At 27.2% G+C, this 19,688-nt stretch overlaps 1 protein-coding gene across 1 annotated transcript in view; it reads right to left on the bottom strand.

The window, feature by feature from the left end:
* Nucleotides 1-19,688, bottom strand: part of LOC136968178 (sodium channel and clathrin linker 1-like) — a 35,137-nt gene that overhangs the window by 7,608 nt on the left and 7,841 nt on the right. The window contains exons 4-15 of the mRNA XM_067262150.1: nt 19,011-19,066; nt 17,124-17,220; nt 15,535-15,606; nt 15,362-15,406; nt 14,974-15,044; nt 10,964-11,054; nt 8,159-8,250; nt 7,985-8,071; nt 5,749-5,938; nt 5,579-5,650; nt 3,084-3,307; nt 1,200-1,392 (exon numbers count right to left, since the gene is read on the bottom strand). Coding sequence (XP_067118251.1) covers nt 1,200-1,392; nt 3,084-3,307; nt 5,579-5,650; nt 5,749-5,938; nt 7,985-8,071; nt 8,159-8,250; nt 10,964-11,054; nt 14,974-15,044; nt 15,362-15,406; nt 15,535-15,606; nt 17,124-17,220; nt 19,011-19,066 — 1,290 coding nt within the window. The remainder of the gene's footprint in view (nt 1-1,199; nt 1,393-3,083; nt 3,308-5,578; nt 5,651-5,748; nt 5,939-7,984; nt 8,072-8,158; nt 8,251-10,963; nt 11,055-14,973; nt 15,045-15,361; nt 15,407-15,534; nt 15,607-17,123; nt 17,221-19,010; nt 19,067-19,688) is intronic.

Here is a 19,688-nt window from a genome sequence, read left to right as displayed (position 1 = left end):
ATTCACAGACAACATTAGGATTGCAGAAATACCTTAGTGATTGCCTTCATTGTTCACTACAGTATGTAATTACAGCAATTAACAAGATCAGAAGCAATGCTCTCAATGATAGATTGTTTTGAAAACTTTGTGACAAAAATGACAAAGATTTCAATCATTTACTATTGCACATAGAAATTTGTTGGCTATCAAAGAGTATCTGTCTACAAAGATTTTATTACCTCTTTGACTCTTTTCTTCTAGAATTTTCTGAATTATTTAATTTAATTAAATTTCAAAATTAATTTTTAATTATTAGTCTTAGCATAATATGACAGATTAATTACTTTTAAGTCAAATTCTGTAATGTACAGCCTGATTCTAGTCTATAAATTAACTGGATTAGAAATATTATCTACAGAAAAATAATACAGGTATACCTCGTCTTACGTCAGTAATTGGTTCCAGGAGAGGCAATGTAAGTCAAAAAACGACGTAAGTCGAATTTACTTGTGTAGTTATGACGTAAGTCATAGTTTCAACTTACGTCATAACTAAATGCCAATAATGAGCACTTAAAGACTGCTAAATAAGACGACAACACAGAAACACAATGTTTTCATGTTTTGTTCTCTAGGATTTATGATGATTATATTAACATTTACTGTAAATGTACATATTTTAATATGATTTTATGTGCTTTCAACACTTTTCTAGTGATATTACAACTTCAATGTTTGTGGCGGATGGATTTAAAGTCAAATAAACTGACTTAAACTTGATTTTTATTTTCCCATATACTTTTTTGACAAACGACGTATAATCGGGAACGATGTAACTCGAGGTATACCTGTACATAGTTCAAAACCAGAAAAAGTACATTTACCAATGAATAAATCTCATTCAATTGGATAGAATATTTATTTGAAAGATGTTTTTCTGTTCACTGAACTTTTTTATCAAGATAGTATTGAACCTCATACACAGATCAAAAGAATTTTACTAAGCTAATTTCATTTATTTCTTTAAATATATAAAACAACAGCATAAAATAATTATAAATTTTATTTAAAAAACATAGCCTTAAGAAATCTAGTTATTTAAACCCTAAGGATAGTTAATGCTCCTTTGTAATCATTACCATAAATAATATGATTTGAGTTATTAATATTTTAATGTTAAAATGATATAAATTGAAGTAAATAAAAATGTATACTGACCTCTTTCTCAGCATTTTTCTCTAAAAGTAGTCCATTTTTCTCAGTATCTTTTATTTGTTGTTTCATTTGTTCAATTTCATCAGTTACTTTTACTTTCTCTAAGCAAATCTGACTGAATTTTTCTTGCAATTCTTGAACTCGTTCATGCAGGCTTAATTTCTCTTTACTGCATAAAGACATTTCATGTTGATGGCTATAATAAATTTAACAATTTATTCATTAGAATTGTTTAGAAATCAATTTATAAACACTTGAATAAACAACATTATATTCAAGTCTTAATAATGCCATTCTTCCAAGAATAATTAACCAGCTAAATTATCAAGCTTTTAATTTATAAAATACTGTTAAATAAATCTGTTAGGGGTAAATAAAAAAATTAATATGACTATTTCATACTAATTCAAAATTAATAGTTTCATTTTATATTTTATCATTAAAAAAATGTTTTTGAATTATAAAGAAATCATTTTCATTCTCAGCAGCAGTATGTAATATTTCAAAATTCAAAATATTATCAAAACAAACTTTGACAATAATTTCAATAGTATTTTGAGTCTGAAATGTCTTCTATATCTGTACAGTAGAATGAATGTCCAAAGATAATTTATACTTTTAAATGTAATAGATGTATGTAGTAGAGTCAAAACAAAATTGAACTTTTAATATAACTTTAATTGCCTTAATAGTATATATGTATTCATATAATAAAATTTTATATCTTATTTCTCCAGCATTATATATGATATATATATATATGTCATATATAATAATATCTTTCATTATTTATAGCAATATAACTATAAGACAAATCTATATCTATATCATTATGATGTAAATTTATATATAATTTTTGTCTGATGACTGAATTTGATAAAGGTGAAGAATAAATTTCCATTAGTAACAGTTTAATAAATTGATTCAAATAAAATCTAGTGGACCAAGGTTTAATTAAGTGATAATTCAGTTCAAAAAAAACTTTTGCAGATGCTGTTATTCACAAATATATTTCATATCAATAATAATCCTACCTTTACAACAAGGAATAGTTATTCCATTTGTTTGGATATTGGTAAGCATACCAGATGGAGTGAAACTATGAAGAATCCATAGTTATAATGCAATTAACATTTCTTTTAATTTATAATTGAAATTGTCTATAATTTCTGATTGTCACATAATTTTTGCAACTGAAACTTTCATACCTAGTCATTGTTCAACATGAATGTTTAGAACAAGTATTGGGTAATGTCTGCTTGTGTTTGTTTACACAGCATTATTACCATTACCAAATATTGTGTCTACATTCTCTGTATTATATTTGGTAATCTGGTAAATATTATATTTAACAGATTAATCACAGTTTGTTCTCAAATTATTGTAGTCTTAGTTTCACTTGAATGAATTTTGCATAAAAACACAATTAATTAAGTGAAAATATATCCTGAAAATATTTATTTGGCTATAATTACTACTTTTCTTGTAACTGAAATACTAAATGCTTTCTTGATATCACATATAATTATTTTAAATAAAAAACTCTTTAATTATTTTTATAAGAGCCTTATCTTTTTCAATTTCTTTTTTTAAATAAAATTAATTTTAATGTGTTATTTTAAAATCTTAGACAAATTCCATATATGATAAAATAAAAAGTAATAATAAATTGATTCTAAGTAATTAATAAAAATATTTCATATACTTAATGCTTTATAAACAGAATTCATTACAAAAAATTATCATAGAATTAGTCTATTACAATTATCACTGAAATAAAGCTTAATAAAATTAGTTTCATTTTGATAAATAAATTACTATAAAGTACAAAACTAAAAATTTGCTCTAAAGTAAAACAATGAAATTTTACATAAACTGATTTTTTACCAAGTTTCCATTTTCTTTATTTCAGACTCCAAAGACTGAATTTTCAATTGAGCTTGATTTCGAGACTGTTCTGCACTAGCAAGACGTTTAGTAAGATCATCAAACAGTAAACTGTTTTGTGGTTTACTCTGCAAACCTTCTTTATGTAATAATTCTAATTCTTCTTCTGCTGCTCGTTTTTCTCGAACAACACGATCATACTGTGTCTGCTTTTCATTATTATCCTATAAAATAAATCCTCATATTAGTGTGATTTACACTATCAATAAACTGCAGATTTCCTGGTGGAAAAAATTGACTAATTTGGTGGATGGAATGATGGACATTTTCCATTAAAATAGTGAAAAATTGATTCTGATTTTATATGTATTTATGATTTGCTAATTTGTGAAATAAACAAATAAATAGTATTTTTTTGGATATGATTATTACTGTATTTTTTAATAGACTTATTATTCTGCACTGAATTATTAACATTGCTTTGCTTTGTGTTGGAATTGTAATTGGTTAATTGTAATATTATGTTGTATGCCTGTATATACAGGATTTCTTCATACTAAATAAATAAATAAAATAAATAAAATTTCACCAGTAACATAACTTTCCCAAGAAAATGGCATTTTATTTTCTGAATTAGCATACCTGAAAATATTTCCTTTGCTGGTGGATTTTGTAAGTTGAGAAAGATTTGTCAACATCTATAAATGCCAAAGAAGTCAAAGAAGTGTACATTGTTTTTACAGCAAACTCTAAGTCCAATGTATTTGTTGCTACATATTCTAAGTCTGGATTTTTGAATGAACTATTTAATTTTTGCTTGATAAAGTCATCTTCCAGCCTACTTTATACTTCTTGCAGGATTAGCCATGGCTCTTGTTTAGTCAAATTGTGTTTCTTGAAGTGTTTTATTTGTCTTTAGTCAGAAACTTGAAAGTGTGAACAGTGAAAAGTTTACAGATTGTGTCCTCTTTCTGAATAAGTTTTTTGGCATTTGTTATGGATTCAGAATTTAACCAATCCAAATTTCCAAAAAATTTACTTGATAGCATCATGATATCTTTGTAAATTTTGCTGATGAAAAGATGACTTCAGCTGTACCTTCCTCATTTCCATGTCAAAACAGTTAGCATAAGTATATTCAACCTGAATGCTTTCACATCTATGATGTAATTCATATGCAATGTGCAATGTATGTAAGTGATATTCTTCAATTTGCTAAACAAATTCTTAATGAATCATATCTTATGCCTGTAGGCTACAAGATACTGTATATATCAAAAAATGCTTGGCTAAGTGTAGTACTATATGTTCACTCCAAACTGTACATTTTCAGTAACACTGAAGTAGCAGGCTTTCCATCAAAAGATACACTAAAATGTATGCACCATGAATTGCTCATTTAATCTAGGAAGAAACATACAAGATTGTCAACAATGATAGTACTAATTCATTCAATTACGGAGGTATATAAAGGAGAAAAACAATTTTTCCTTAACATGCTTTCATCAGAGTTTATGCATATTTCTTGAATAAATGTTTAAGTGTGGAATGCTGCTCCTTATGGAGAGGTATGCCTGTTTGAAGAAATAGAGGTTATGCCTGTAAAAATTTCATTTTCTGGCACAATAAAGTTTTGGCATAAGGTGGCCCCTGATTTTATAGGTGCTTCAAATTCTTAGTATGCAGGTCAAGTCAAGATTTTTGATGATTTGTATCTACTGATATTACATTGCAGAAATTACAGAAAATTACTAAAACTGTCTGTCACAATACCTTCATTTTCATATCCTTTAGTGATGTCTCAGACTTTCCTGGTACTTAATTTCAGTTTTTTGTTTCCTTTTATTGGTAATTATTTAATTGTTTCCAAAAATTAAAACAAAGGAAAAGATGGTATGCACAAGAGTAAAATATGACATTGACACAACTACTACATGAAAGGAGGAAATATGCATTATTTCTTGATGCTTCACTTAAAAATAGTCAAAATTTTATCAACTTATTCAAAAACTTCTCTCAATCATTTGGGTGGATTTGTGGTCAATAATATAGGAAGTGGTGAAATTTGTTAAACTCTGTGGCAAACTGATTTTGGTAAAAATGTTTTTGCTTTTCCCAGATCAAAGTGTCCTATTCTATGTATATTCATACTTTGTTTCATTCTCCCACCTTACAAATAAAAAATGTTAGTGGAACATCAAAAAATCTGGGGTTTTTCAGTTGTATCATATTTCTGTTAAATTTAAAAGTTTATTTTAAGTTTAAAAAACTATTTTAATATTTTAATTCATGATTATTGTCTTAAGCAATTTCAAAAATAAATGTTAATGACAATTTTCCTACCATAAAAATATTTATGGTAGGAAAATTGGGTATATTTATATTATAAATTAGGTATATTTATATATATGTATATATTTAAATATTTATATATATATTTGTACAATATGTATAAACTTATTACTAGAAATTAATTGAATTAGGAATTTACTCACCAATTCAAGATTATATATTTCTTCCATTAAGTTTTTGATATTTTCATTGCACCTTTTCTTAATACTATCAACCTAAAAATATATTTTGTTTATTACTTAATTATAAAAGTAGTTTTAAAAATTAAAAGCCCAATAATAATTAATTGAATGAACACAAAGAAGAAACATACTTCTAATTTTGTTCTTTGGGCAGCATTTTCAACTAACTGATTAATAGATGCTTGTAAACGTTCAGCTTCTTTCAAGGCTTGCTGTTCTCTAAATAGAGCTTCTTCTTTCTGTAGAACTGCGTTTTCAGCTACTCGAATGCTTTCTTTGGCTTGCTGAATAGCTTTTGATTCTTGGATTAAAAGTTCTGCACTTCAAGAAATAAATTAATAATAATAATGATAAATCTTACTTAATTTTGAAAATGATAATAATAAATAGAAATTATTTTATAATGCAGCTGTCTCTAATTAAAGTATTTAAATCTTAACAGTAAATTAATTTATACAGTGATATAACCAATTGGAAATATGAGAAATAGATTTAATAAATTCTTGAAAACATTTAAAATTTACTTCATCTGGTATTTAATTGTATAAATGTTAGAAGTCAAAAAATTTTTTAAATGTTTTTCAGATTTCTCAATTTATATTATAAACTTGGGTAAATCCTTTCGTGTCTATTAATGCATTATCTATAGAAAAATTTTTTAAATAAATAAATAAATATAATTACAGTTAAACCCCTCAAAAAGACCACATTTTTCTGGAATGAAACACAAAGTCACTTTGCACAAAAGAGTTTCTTTTATGCAAAGTAGAGAAGGAATTTGATAAAGAAATTATATCACAAAAAATGCTTAAAATAAGCAAAAACTAGTGAATTTTTCATTTCTAATAATAGAAGTAAATAAAAGTAAATATATTACCATTAAAATAGTAGTATATTAATACTAATGATATTAATAAAATATCATTAGTATGGTGTATAATTTAATATAATTAAAAAACTCTCAAAAATAACAACCACTCATAAAGATCACTTTTGCTCAGAACTGCCAGTGGTCACAAAATAGGGTTTTTCTGTATTTATACATATATATTCTGTACTATTACTTTTTGTTTTAAAGTATTTATTTTAGAAAGAGAAAAGAATTCAAATGTTTTAGAATTATCCAGCATATTAAAATTGTTACAAAAATAGTTTTAAACTAAATAATATAATCTTGTGGAATTTTCAAACTCACAAAAATATGATTATCAAGGAATAATCATAAGTCCTAATCACTAGCAAGGTTTCACTAATCACAAATCAGTTAGAAGAGATTTAATATTTGATCAAAGATTCTAGAATTAAATTAAACATAATTATTAAGAAATTGACAAACATTCTGGCTAAAGATATAAGAATACAAGAAAAAAACTTTATATATAAAGTTTTGTTTATATTGTTATGATAAACTGTCAGTCACTTAACCCAAATACTTATTTACATTTGTAACTCTAACAGATTATATGAAATAAAAGGAAAGTCCAATCTGATGTCATTTGATTTTAAATTATTTAAAAAGACTCTATATATATATGTTATGGACAAAGTGAATAATATGGGCATAATGAATAACTAGCAACAAAATTGGGTATTGTAATAAATTTCAATAATTTATCAAATAGACTGGTCATTATGAATACTGCTATTATCTAGTCGGGCAAAGTGATGATAATACGTTGAGGAGTGATCATCTGACATACACTAGCCAATCAGAACTTGCATCTGAGTTGCGCATGCGTATTGCATTTAATACCGAATTTTAAATTTATGTGACCAGTAGTTAATCTTTCTTCTTTGACAAAAGTAACGATCATGGAGGAATCATTAAGTGATATGAATAATCACTTCAACAACAGATTAAACGAGTTAATAGCAGAAAAAGGTGAGAACAATCAAATTTTTACAAAATCAGCATATTTGTCAATGATACAAAAAGTGAGAGAGTCAAAAATGAAAGTTACTTCTAAGTTACTGGAAGAATATCAGTTAATAGTATTTTGAAATAATTCAAAAAAAATAAATATTTCTAAATGAAATAAGTGGAGTTTCTTTTAATCAAATTTAAAATTCTGTACTAAACACAATACACACATGCAACTCAGAGTGACGATTGGATAGCGTATGTCGGATGATCACTCCTCAACTTATTATCATCATTTTGCCCAACTAGGTGATAGCAGTATTCATAATGATCAGTCAATTTGATAAATTAATTAATATTTATCAGACTGTGCACCCTTTTTGGTCTTTATTCATAATGTCCAATTAATCACTTTGTCTATAACATATGTAACAATAGAAAGTTAATAAACATACATGTACTTAATGTATAATGTCAGATATTAATGACAATAAAAGATTACTTACTTTTGCTTTTGTAATTTAGTCATCTCAGTTTCAAAGTTTTTAATTTGCATATTTAATTTTTCTTCATTTTGCTGGTACAGTAATAATCTTAAAACAATGAACAACAACACGATTTAAAATATTTTTTATCATATTGAGTATTATAAAAAATATACAAAATAAATAAATTATTACCTGTTATTTAACTCATTATTTTCCATTTCTAAGTTTAATAGTTTTGTTTGACAATTGTGATATTTTTTCTGAGATTCATCAGCTGTAGATTCCTGCAGATGGTGATAAATTACATATATACTGTGTAAAAATATTACAATAATTTTTTCATATTTAAATAATTAAATTTTTTTCCTATAATGTTTTCAATTTATTATTATACAAACCTCACCTTAATTTGAAATTTAATCTTTAGTTATTTTTGAATCAATCAAAGACAAAATTTAAATATTTATATTTAATTTTTTCTTTTTAGAATAAATGAAGGATATTAATCAAAACTTTCCATTTTATTGTAATATGTATTTTTAATTATCATATTTTAGAATGTATAGAACAGTGGTTCTTAAACTTTTAATGGTCAGCACTCCCTTGAATCTGAAAATAAGCTCTTGCACCCCCCTTAAAAAATGTGTGTATATTTTTTATTTAAGAAAAAAACATTTATTGCATAAACAAATGCCATGTTTATTTACAATATATATTACTATACAACATAAAAAGCAATATTTAAATTTTAATGGCTAGGTTGTTGTTGTTTATCCATAATAATTCTATTAAAACAAGGCTCTTTTTTTGAAAGAGCCATGCGTAAGTCACCAGATGCATTTAAGCGATTTCTGGCTTTTGTTTTGATGTGCAAAAGTGCTAAAAATCCCATTTCACAATGGTAGGCAGTGGCAAATAGTAAAAGTGTCTCTAGTGCTGCTTTTGTCAGTTGTGGATAAGCTTCTAACTGTTTACAGCAGAACTGTTCTAAATCTAATTTTCAAATTCCATTTCCATACATGCATTAGCTATTTTTTTTTTTTTTTAATTTTTGAAATTTCTCTCGCACCCCAGGTTAAGAACCACTGGTATAGGATATACAGTCGACATCTATATTATAAAATTATCTATTACAAATTTCATTTCATTGAATTTTTTTAGGAAATATTAAAATTATTAAACATTATTTTTAAATGTAAAAAATCCCATTTAACAACATTTAATTTTTATATAATTAAATTTTGAAAACTTGATTTTTTCATATTTATCAATATGAAAAAATCTTATTTTTCATATTGATAAAATATTTCAATTGGTTAAGATGCTAACTTGTTTCTGCAACTATCACACATCAGATGGCAATTAAAAAGAGTATCTACAGTACCAGCATCAAACATATAACTTTATTATCAGTTAAACAGTGTATTGTATAGTGTAAAATGAGTTTAGTGCAATAAAGTTCATTATCTTTAAACATGAATGCTTGAGTATTAAATAAAAACTACATAGTATATAAGGATATTCTTTTAGAAAATAAAACATTATTATTTATATAGTGTGTTTTCATTTTACTATTGGTGCATTTACTATTCAATGAATTTTCTATATAAAAATTCCTCTCCTGAGGCAATTCATTATACAAATGTTTGATTGTAATTCTATTTTTTTTTTTTTCTTAATATGTAATCTTTAGTTTACTTATTCCTCTTTGTTCTTTAATATAACATAAATTAAATAAAAATATTTTGTTTAAGACCTCAAAAAATTATTTTTAATTCTTTCTATTCCACAAACAAACAAGCAACTCAAATGCTTTTTACATAGAGCAGTTCAAAACAAAACTCAATGTTAACCTTTCATGTTCCATTTTAAACTGTTCTATATCTTGACAATGGTCTCTATCAAACAGACTGAATACATTCAAATTTTTTAATAAAACATTGCTATTTATGGTGTGATTGTTTGCTAAACCAGAGTTAATTTAGAAGTTATACAATGATTTTAATTAGTAAATGGGCTTTAAATAATATAGAAAAATTTATATATGTCTATTTTAAAATTATTTCTATCAACTTTTAAACATTTCATTGGTCTGAAATCTAGTCATATTATAAAGCTAGATGAATTTAGATTTCATTGTTAAATAGCACAGGCAGCTTGAATACCAATAATAGCAAAACAGTATTATTCACAGAAAAATAATAAGTAATAACATTTCTTCTAGATTATTGATAATGTGTTTTGACTTTATAGAATAAATCAAACGCATTTAATCTATGGCATAAACTTATGAGATTTGTTTTTCAAATATATACAGTTAATTTGAGATTATAAAAAAATATTTTAAAAATATTTTCATATAATATCTAAAATTTAAAAACATATGTAAGAAACATTTCTCAACTTAAGCATAATTTTATGAAAATTTATCAAAAAAATTTGAAGTTGTCCTTTTATTTATAATCTTTCTTATGCATTTCTCTGAATATTAACTAAATAAGATCAGAAATCGTCAACTGTCATTTAATATTTGCAAATGCTAATATACTATGTAACATGATTATGTAATTTCTGATGTCTAAAATACAATATTTAAATAAGCTTCAGTCTACAAAAAATAAAAATGTAACTATTGAATAGAAAACATTCAAGACAATCCTTGATGAAGTGATACAATATAATTAATTTCAAAGTATACATTAAGCTAGAGTTTTTCCTTAATTAAACTGTTGTCTATAAATAGTTTATTTAAAATGAACTATTTATATGTAATGATTGAAAGAGAACAGAAATATATTTTATATAATACATCTCAGGTACAACTGAAACAAAATAAATATTAATTTCTTAAAGAATGAATAAAACTATATTTAAAAATTATTTTAATGAGGTTTTAAAAAAAACATTCTAAGAAAACAGAATTTCAGAGAAAGTTCCAATTATTTTTGTTAATATTAAATAAAATATTATTATAAAAAATATTGTAATTTACTATACTTTTAATTTTAATTGCTGTTGAAAATTGTTGCAAGTTTTTTTACATTCTTTCAGTTCTTGAACTGTTAGATTATATTGTTCTTTTATTTCCCTGAAATAAAATACAATAATAGATTACACACAAAATCTTATATAAGAAAAATTCAATGTACTTCTGAAAAGTGGATTTTCAATGCCTATTAATGTAGAGCTAAATACTAAATTACAACCTGATTTAATGGATATTTAATATATTAAAAGACTAGAATATTTAATAATTAGTTTATTAATTAGAAAATTAAAAACATTTCATAAATAATAAAATTATTACTTGAAACACTAAAATAATTTTTCACATTTATTTGAATAAATTGAAATCATTAACAAAATATTAAAAACTTAAAAATAAAAACTAAAAATAATATTGATAAACATTTGCATAAATGCACATGCTAGTGTGAGTAGCCATGGGTAATGCCAAAGCCTTTACCCATCCCCCGGCAACAGTTTGGTAAAAACTGCTCACTTAGTCAGTGGATGGCTTATTCTTCTTTTCTGGTTCCCACATTTCGGGATCAATTTCTCAGGTCGAGTGGGAGGGTGAGAGAGGTCGTCAATAAAGCGTTGGCGATACACGAATAATAAGACACCATTAACAAGGAAAAATCAAAAATTTAATGAAAAAGTAAATAAACAACAAAAGAAAAAAAAAAGTTTTACAATTGCAGATACAACATTGTCTAAGCTGTCACATACATCAAATCAAGAGGGTATTTGGGCTATCTAAACCTCTGCAACTAATTTGCAAGTCCAAGAGAGAGTTTACAACTCCTTGAATAATATTCTACTTCTTTTCCCAATTTCTTTGATTTCGAGTGGGTATCTGACTCTGTTGATCGTTAAAATGCACTAGACAAATTCTCCAAAGGAGCTGAACTCAAAGGGGGAGTGTCGTCCTTATATTCAGGTTTGGCATGGGAAAGCAATCAGGTGATCCAGTGTTTTTTGAAGACGAGGGTTGATTTTGCATGTGCTGGGTCATAGGTGTTCCTGGGAGACAATGAGAAGACGGTGAAACTGGACATAGAATGTAATCTTTGGTTCGTGCAATGTTAGATGGATCCTGTTTATATGGGTGAATGTTGACGTTCTTAAAAGATTGTTACAAGTTCTGGACAGTTGTTGACGAGAAGGATGACATTCAATTCCTTTTAGTTCACAATGTTATTTTAATGTTTGCATTAGAGACATACATTAAAATTTTGTCAAAATTGAGTAAAATCCCTATCTCACACTAGAAAAATGCAAGAAATCATATAATACTATCCACTTACTTCTTTCTTCTTTATCCTTACCTTTTCCCACATTTATATGAGGTCAGCGTTTCCTTCTCTAATATGTTTCTTCCATTTCTCCCTATCAAGGGCTTCTTCTCTCTTAAGTCACCTCTGGTTCAAGTCTTCTTCCACCTTAACTTTCCAATACATCTTTGGTCTTCCTCTTTTCCGCTTTCCTTTTACTACCAGTTTTCCAATCTTCTTTCCAATATAACTGCCGCTTCTTAGCTCTATGTGACTAAACCATCTCCACCTACATTTTTTGCATCTTTTTGCTCAAGGGGCCCACCTTAACAGAAACTATAAAATCATTCCTTGTTCTATCATTCCTTGACACTCCACACATCCATCTCAACATTCTCATCTCAGACACCTCCATCTTTCTTTCTTGGGCTCTTGTTATTGCCCATGTCTCCGCTCCATATAAGATTGCAGGTCTAACAACTGATTTATACAATTTTCCTTTCAGATTGCAGCTAACTTTCTTGTCGCATAACACACCGCTCAGCTTCCAGTTCATCCATCCACATTGAATTCTATGCTGCACCTCCAATTTCAATCCTCCCATTTCAACAAATGTCCCAAGATATTTAAAACTCAGAACCAAAGGGAGCGGCATGTTTTGGATTTTAATATTACACTTGTCTCTACCATTCAGAGTCATATAAGCTGTTTTAGTTCTGCTAATCTTCATTCCCCTTTCTTCCAAAACTTTCCTCCAATCTTCCAGTTTCTTCTCAATCTTGATTTGGGAAAGTTCACACAGCACAATATCATCCTGCAAACAGCATACTCCATGGATCTCTTCTTTCCGCATTCTTCCTCTTTCCAACATGATCATTTAAATCAGCCCCACAGATTAATCTCTCATTCATAGGAACACACCTTATAACTTGGTCAAGATCTGTCCAAAAATTTGTCTTTTCTTCTCCACTACCTGGCTGAGGAGTGCACACACACACATACACACACACACACAATCATAATAAAAATTTCACCAACGTCCAACTTAACACTCATAATTCTATCACACCTTCATTTAACCTCACAGACACTGTCTTTTAGAACTTTATCAATTACAATATCAACTCCATTCCTCCCTCCCTTATTTGCTCCACTCACAAACAGTTTGTATCCTTCACCAAGTTCTTTAGCTTTATTTCCTTTCCATCATGTCTCTTGCAGGCACAAAATGTTCATTATCCTTCTTTGCATCTGTTGGTTGATCTGATGATCAACCAACTCTCTACTCTTCCCATTCAATGTTCCGATGTTTAGATTTTGATGTTATATTCTTATACTTGTCTTCTTCCTCTTCTCTTTCTGGTTTAATTTCTTTATCCAAACCTGTCCTTGATTCAGTAGCCTCAGCTCATTTGACATAGTTTTTGAGCAACATGACTGCACATTGCTTCGGGTGATGTCCTAACACAGTTATAACTTACTTGAGCAGACATTCCATGTAGTTTTGGCATAGGTTTTACAGCCGGATGCCCTTCCTGACATCAACCCTATTTGTTATAAGGCTAGATATATATATCTAATTTGTTCTAATGTTTAAACCACAGTGTTTATTGAATGTCCATTCTATTCAAATTTAAATTCTGTTTTATAATACTATCCACTAGCATAATTTAATGGTCAACAACACAAATTGTCATAGAAATGGTTTAAGATAAAAGCATTAAAAATCATTTAATTTTTCTTTATTCATTATTTCATTATTTTTGTTTTTGTTCACTTCTGCAATTAAGTGATCATTAACATTGTCCAAAGTAGCTCAATAATTTTGACAAGTGATTTAGCTTAAAAAATTAAGCAAATTTTATCTTTACAAATATGAAAAAGAATTGTAAATTCATAACTTAAATATGCAAAATGCTTGAATAAGATATATTCTTTTATATCAGGTTAAATTTTTGAATTATTATATTTAGTTGCATTCATATTAAAACTGATCCTAGCATTTAATGCTGGTATTAAGAATTTTTTGCCTTATACTATATGGGCTAAATCAGATCAGATATTTTTATTTGTGCATTATCTGATTTTTGTTGAAGATCATTTGCTACCTTTTGATTTACTTATGATAAAATAAATAAAAAGTATACAGTACATGTTATGTAATTATTATAGAAATATTCTATATTAATATACGCTTTCATAATATGCTAAGTACCATATTATACTAAGCACAGAATAGTTACTAGTCATAATATTTAAAAATAAGTCATGAAGACTTTGTATATACAATGTAATGTTCATTTCTAATTTGCAGCAATACATCATGAAGTATTTGATGTCATTTGTCTATGCTGACCTTTAAGCTTTGTCAATTTTAATGGTTGTTGACATATTATTATTGAATGAATTACTAACAACTACAAAACAATTTAAAATTCTCAAAACATAATAGGAAGATTCATAAAGTGTGATTAATATCATATAATTAATATATCCACTTATAAAATTAGAAATATAAGTTACTTATTACAGATTTTTATCTCTGCAAAGATTAACTGACATTTAGATTTTGTCTGTTCAAAATTGTTTTATTTTTAATTTTTCTAAATGTAAGCTGTGAAATTAGATGGCACTTTTTAAAATTGCCTTGTAATTTCCAATAATAATAAAAAAACTAATAGACACATTAAAAATTTCTAAATTTATTTATTTATCAATAATATTGATTACCTCAATTCAGATTTTGCTTCTAATAGTTCAGACTGTAATGAACTAATTGCATGGGCATAATCTTCTTGTATCTAATATATCAGTAATAACAACAGTCATTTCTATCATTTAAATTTAATTTAATATACACATAATTAATTTTACAAAAATTAACAGCATTAATTATAATTTTATTCATTTAGTTTTTTATATTATTTAATACTTTTTAATCTAGCAATCATTAATAATAAATTCAAGATTCTACTAAAAACACATGTTAAAGATTTTCGAAAACAAAACTGAAAAATATTTGAGAAAAATTGATTGCTTACAATAAAAAAAAAAGATGAAAGATGGATAAATTTTATTCTTCAATTACATATATAATTATTTACAAATTAAAAGTTACCTGTGAAACTTTTTCTTCTAAAATTTCACTCTGCATTGGATTTTCCTTTAGTTGAAATTGAAAGAAATTAATTTTTATCATTATCATTTAACAGTAAAGTAAGTCTCATATTCCTATTTGTATTAATTTCTATTAAAGGAAATTCACATTATGAAAAGAAATTCCTTATTTACCTGAACAATGTGCTGAAGTCGTGTAATTTCTTGAACAGCATTTTGCCACATTTGAACTGCAGAATCTCTTGCCTATTAAATGAAAAAAGTTTTGATAACAATTATGAAATGTATATATATATATATAATATAATACAAACATTAATATGCATTGCAAACGGATTTGATCTTTGACAAATGTTCTGCCATTCATAAATGGATTTGATATGTTAACTATATTTATAAGATCTAATACTACTATGATCTATACTGTTGAAAATTAAATATCACAAACATTATACTTTTGCTTTTTACAAGTCTTTCATTAAAAAGTTTCAAGTGAATTGCACTGTTAACTATTTGGAAAGACAAATTCAAATTATTAACTTCCAAGTAAGTTTGATTGAATTTCCTGTAGGGCCAAATAAAAAGTTTACTCCCAAGAAGCAGAGTGAATAGTTTGGTAACATTACAACTCAGATTTGCTGCTATGCAATAAGTTGCCATCACCTGACAGACTAGTCACATTACTGATCCTCAATGTCATGTTAGCTTATTCCTGTTATTTACATTAAATATTGTAATAAATGAAAATGACTTATACTAAAAAAATACTGAAAACTTTCATAATAAAAAAAAACTGAATTTAAACTAAAATGGTTTATGTGAAAATATCCTAAATTTACCTGTGCATATAACAGATTTATGTTTACAAACTTTTTACAAATGGCAGTTCATGGGTCCTGTGTGACCCATGGACTGCCATTTGTAAAAAACAAAAAGTGTTATAAACAAAAAGTTATCCAAGAAAAAATTTCGGACATTCAGTAACACTTAGAAGTGAATGCATAAAAAAAAAAACAGCTGAAAAACTGGAAATATATATTTAGGATATCAAAGACAAACATAATAACTTTCAGCAAATGTTTAATAAAAATTGACAAAGGTTTTTAACCTCATTTTAACAGACCTGCTTCAAATCAGAAATCTTGAATAAGCTGAATTAATTATGAGGTTGAAAATGTTTGTCAATTTTCATTAAGTTTGCTAAAATTTAGTATGGCTGTCTTCATGTCTGTGTCTACAAAATCTTAATTCAATTTCTTGGACAAAAATGTTTTAATCATATGGATCTCTGTTCATACAGTATGAAAAAATAATCAAATTTTTACTTTAGTTATTTGTAAAATTTTTATTTTTTTAGAGCTTCAGACATCATCCTTCAGTCAAAATTTAAATGTTTCTCACAAAGCATAACAAAATATCAAGCATAGCTGGTTCATGTCATTTTTCACTCTACTTCTGGTCAGTAAGTTCATTTGATCACCCAATATCATCTTATTTAGATCACACATTGTTCATACAGATCTCTTTGGAATGAAAAAAGTAAACAAATGGATATCATAGTATTACAAGATATGTTACCTAATGTTAATATGAGAAAAATATCTAAGCCATTGCTTGTATCAACATTAAGAGCAATGAACATATAAACTTCCCAAATAAACTTTTATATAGGAGAGTACTTTACTAATCTAATGAATATTTTAAATGATAAAATCTGAGAAATATTAATAACAAAACATTAAATTAATATAATATAAATATACCTCAGTTATAGTTCTTAATTGCTCTTGTAGGTTGTGAACATTATTTTCATCAGCTGTAGATTTATTTACATTTGCTTCACTCAATTCTTTAGATAATCTATTGTGATTAATAAATAAAAAATTAATATTTATCTTAATAATAACAGAAAAATCATATTTTATACTAGGCATTGTGTGACTTTGTCATATTGCAATAGAACTGAGGCAAAACCAGAAAGAACATAACAATCCCTGTGCCTGTTAGGCACAGAAGAGGCAATCCTTATAACTGCTGGCTATGGGCAACACAATCCTTGCACTTGCCAAGACAGAGATGCAATCTAAGAACAAAGCAATCACTACTGATTGCATTTTTCTTGTATTTTGTTCATTTTTCATGTCTATTTTCCATTAGATACACACAATGCTGATTTTATTTTTAAGTTCTAAGCCCAAATTCAATTAAGCACACTCAATCACATCACAGAGCATGGACAGTTCATGGGTCCTGTGTGAACTGTCCATGCTCTGTTTATTTTTCTATGGGAAAAACGAAATTACTTTCCGAACAACCCAATAAATATTATGTGAAGGTTCGAATATAAGAATAACGAGATTCGATTAAAATTTTTATTTTATTTGCCAACCGCTTTTCGACAGTTAGGGTTAAATCAAACACAGAAACAAAAAAACGGAAAAACACCGACAAATTTTCTCGTAAAAATTAATCATAAACTATCGTTCCCACGGTAATACTTCCTTGTAGAAGATGAGTTAACTGTTGAAAAATAATTATATCATGTAATTCACCATTGGTCAAAAGGGACTTCCACCCTTGACGTACTTCACAAAATCTCGAACCCAAGATCCCGAAATAAAAGGAAAAACGAACGCAGAGAGGAGAGAGAGAGAAAGAGTTTCGACAACTGTCAAGTGTGTGTGTGCCGTGGATTATCATCTCCCGCCGTTGAAGCCGTCCATTCCATCTATCTACAGTCCATTGACTCTTATTTTCAAGCGAACTCTCGTTCCTCGGACTTTGTGCAAATCTCAGGATCACTAAGGTATTTATCCTACTCGCGATGTTTTGTAAACTCTCTCTCTCCGATCACTCGAGACGCGGTTTAATAATTCGATTCGATGATATAAATACTTCCAAATATGTTAATTGATGTATTCCCTATTAATCACAAAATAAACGGGTATTTTGTTTAATATTAGAAGAGTGTGCGTTTCTTCCTCCATTACCCTCATCATCGGCATCTTATGCTTCCGAAAAACGCGTATCTATCCGCGAGAAGTTTGATAGATTGGTGTCAGTTCCTGACGTAAACCGGATCTTACGATCCCAAATCCGTAACTAATCATTGACCGCTCGAGCCTTAATCATCCTTTCGACAACCGAGGTCGGACCTCAAGGTCTTGTGCCGTTAAGAGGTAGAGAAGATAGGAATCATATTCCATCTCCTACCCTCGGTGAACCTCACAATTACATAGAAAGCCCTTCAGCATCTGTGAAGTACTACAGAATCAAAATTTTGTTTGATTCTGTACAATTGTGTAATTAATACCTCTGTATTAAAAACAAAGTCATGGACTCCTATTTTTACATTTAAATGGACCCTCATTACATTTTTGAATTCCTCATCACAATTAATGGAAAATGGCAAAGTTTAATCGAAATTGATCAAATGGATTTTGAGAATGAACACAATTCTATAAGCAACATAGAAGAGGCTTTGCTAATGCTCTGCCTCAAATATAGAATATGAACAATTATACATAAATATTAACATTTAGAAATGATTAAAATTGAAAAAAAAGATGTTTTTAAAAACAATTACATTGTTATTTTTTATTGTAGATTACTAATAAACTTTTCACTCATAAAATGTATATTGATCTTACTTTTTATTTTCTTCAACTAATCGTAAAACTTCATTTGATAAAGTTTCTTGTTCTTTCTGTAAAAAAATTAAAATTATCATTCAGAATAAAATAATTTAGTGATAAATAATTCATAAGAATTAATAAAATTAAGGAAATTTTTTCAATCATTAAATACTTTTTTATATCTATATGTCAACAGATATATACAGAATTATTGTAATTATTGATTTTTAATAGAATAAATTATTAGCTTTTAAATTTTTTATTTAATATGAAGTATTTTTAAAATATAATTCTTTATAACTCATTACAAAAAATGTTTATACAATAAAAAATTAAATAATCAAATCAAAAAATTAATTGGTAACTCAGTCAGAACAAGTCAAACATTAATATATAAAGGCTGTTTCTTTTTCAATCTCCAATTGTCCATAAAAGGAAGACAAATGTAAATATCAAAATGAATTTATTATCAAAAGTTAGAATGTTGCTGCCAATGACTTGAGATGGGCCCTAATGTTGTTTTGAAGGTCTTCATTAGTCTCAAACTTATGCCCTCCCAGCCAAGTTTTCAGTTCAGGAAAAAGGTGGAAATCGTTCGGTGCTAAATCGGGGCTATACTCTGGGTGTTTAAAGATGGTGAAGACTTCCACCCAGCTTGGAACTTTTTAATGTGTGAAGACCTCCACCTCTTTC

This window comes from Centruroides vittatus, unplaced genomic scaffold, assembly GCF_030686945.1.
Source record: "Centruroides vittatus isolate TY-2023 unplaced genomic scaffold, ASM3068694v2 contig_1408, whole genome shotgun sequence".
Taxonomy (NCBI): domain Eukaryota; kingdom Metazoa; phylum Arthropoda; class Arachnida; order Scorpiones; family Buthidae; genus Centruroides; species Centruroides vittatus.
Note: the sequence above shows the minus strand (reverse complement) of the source record. Positions and strands in the feature narration are given on the sequence as shown.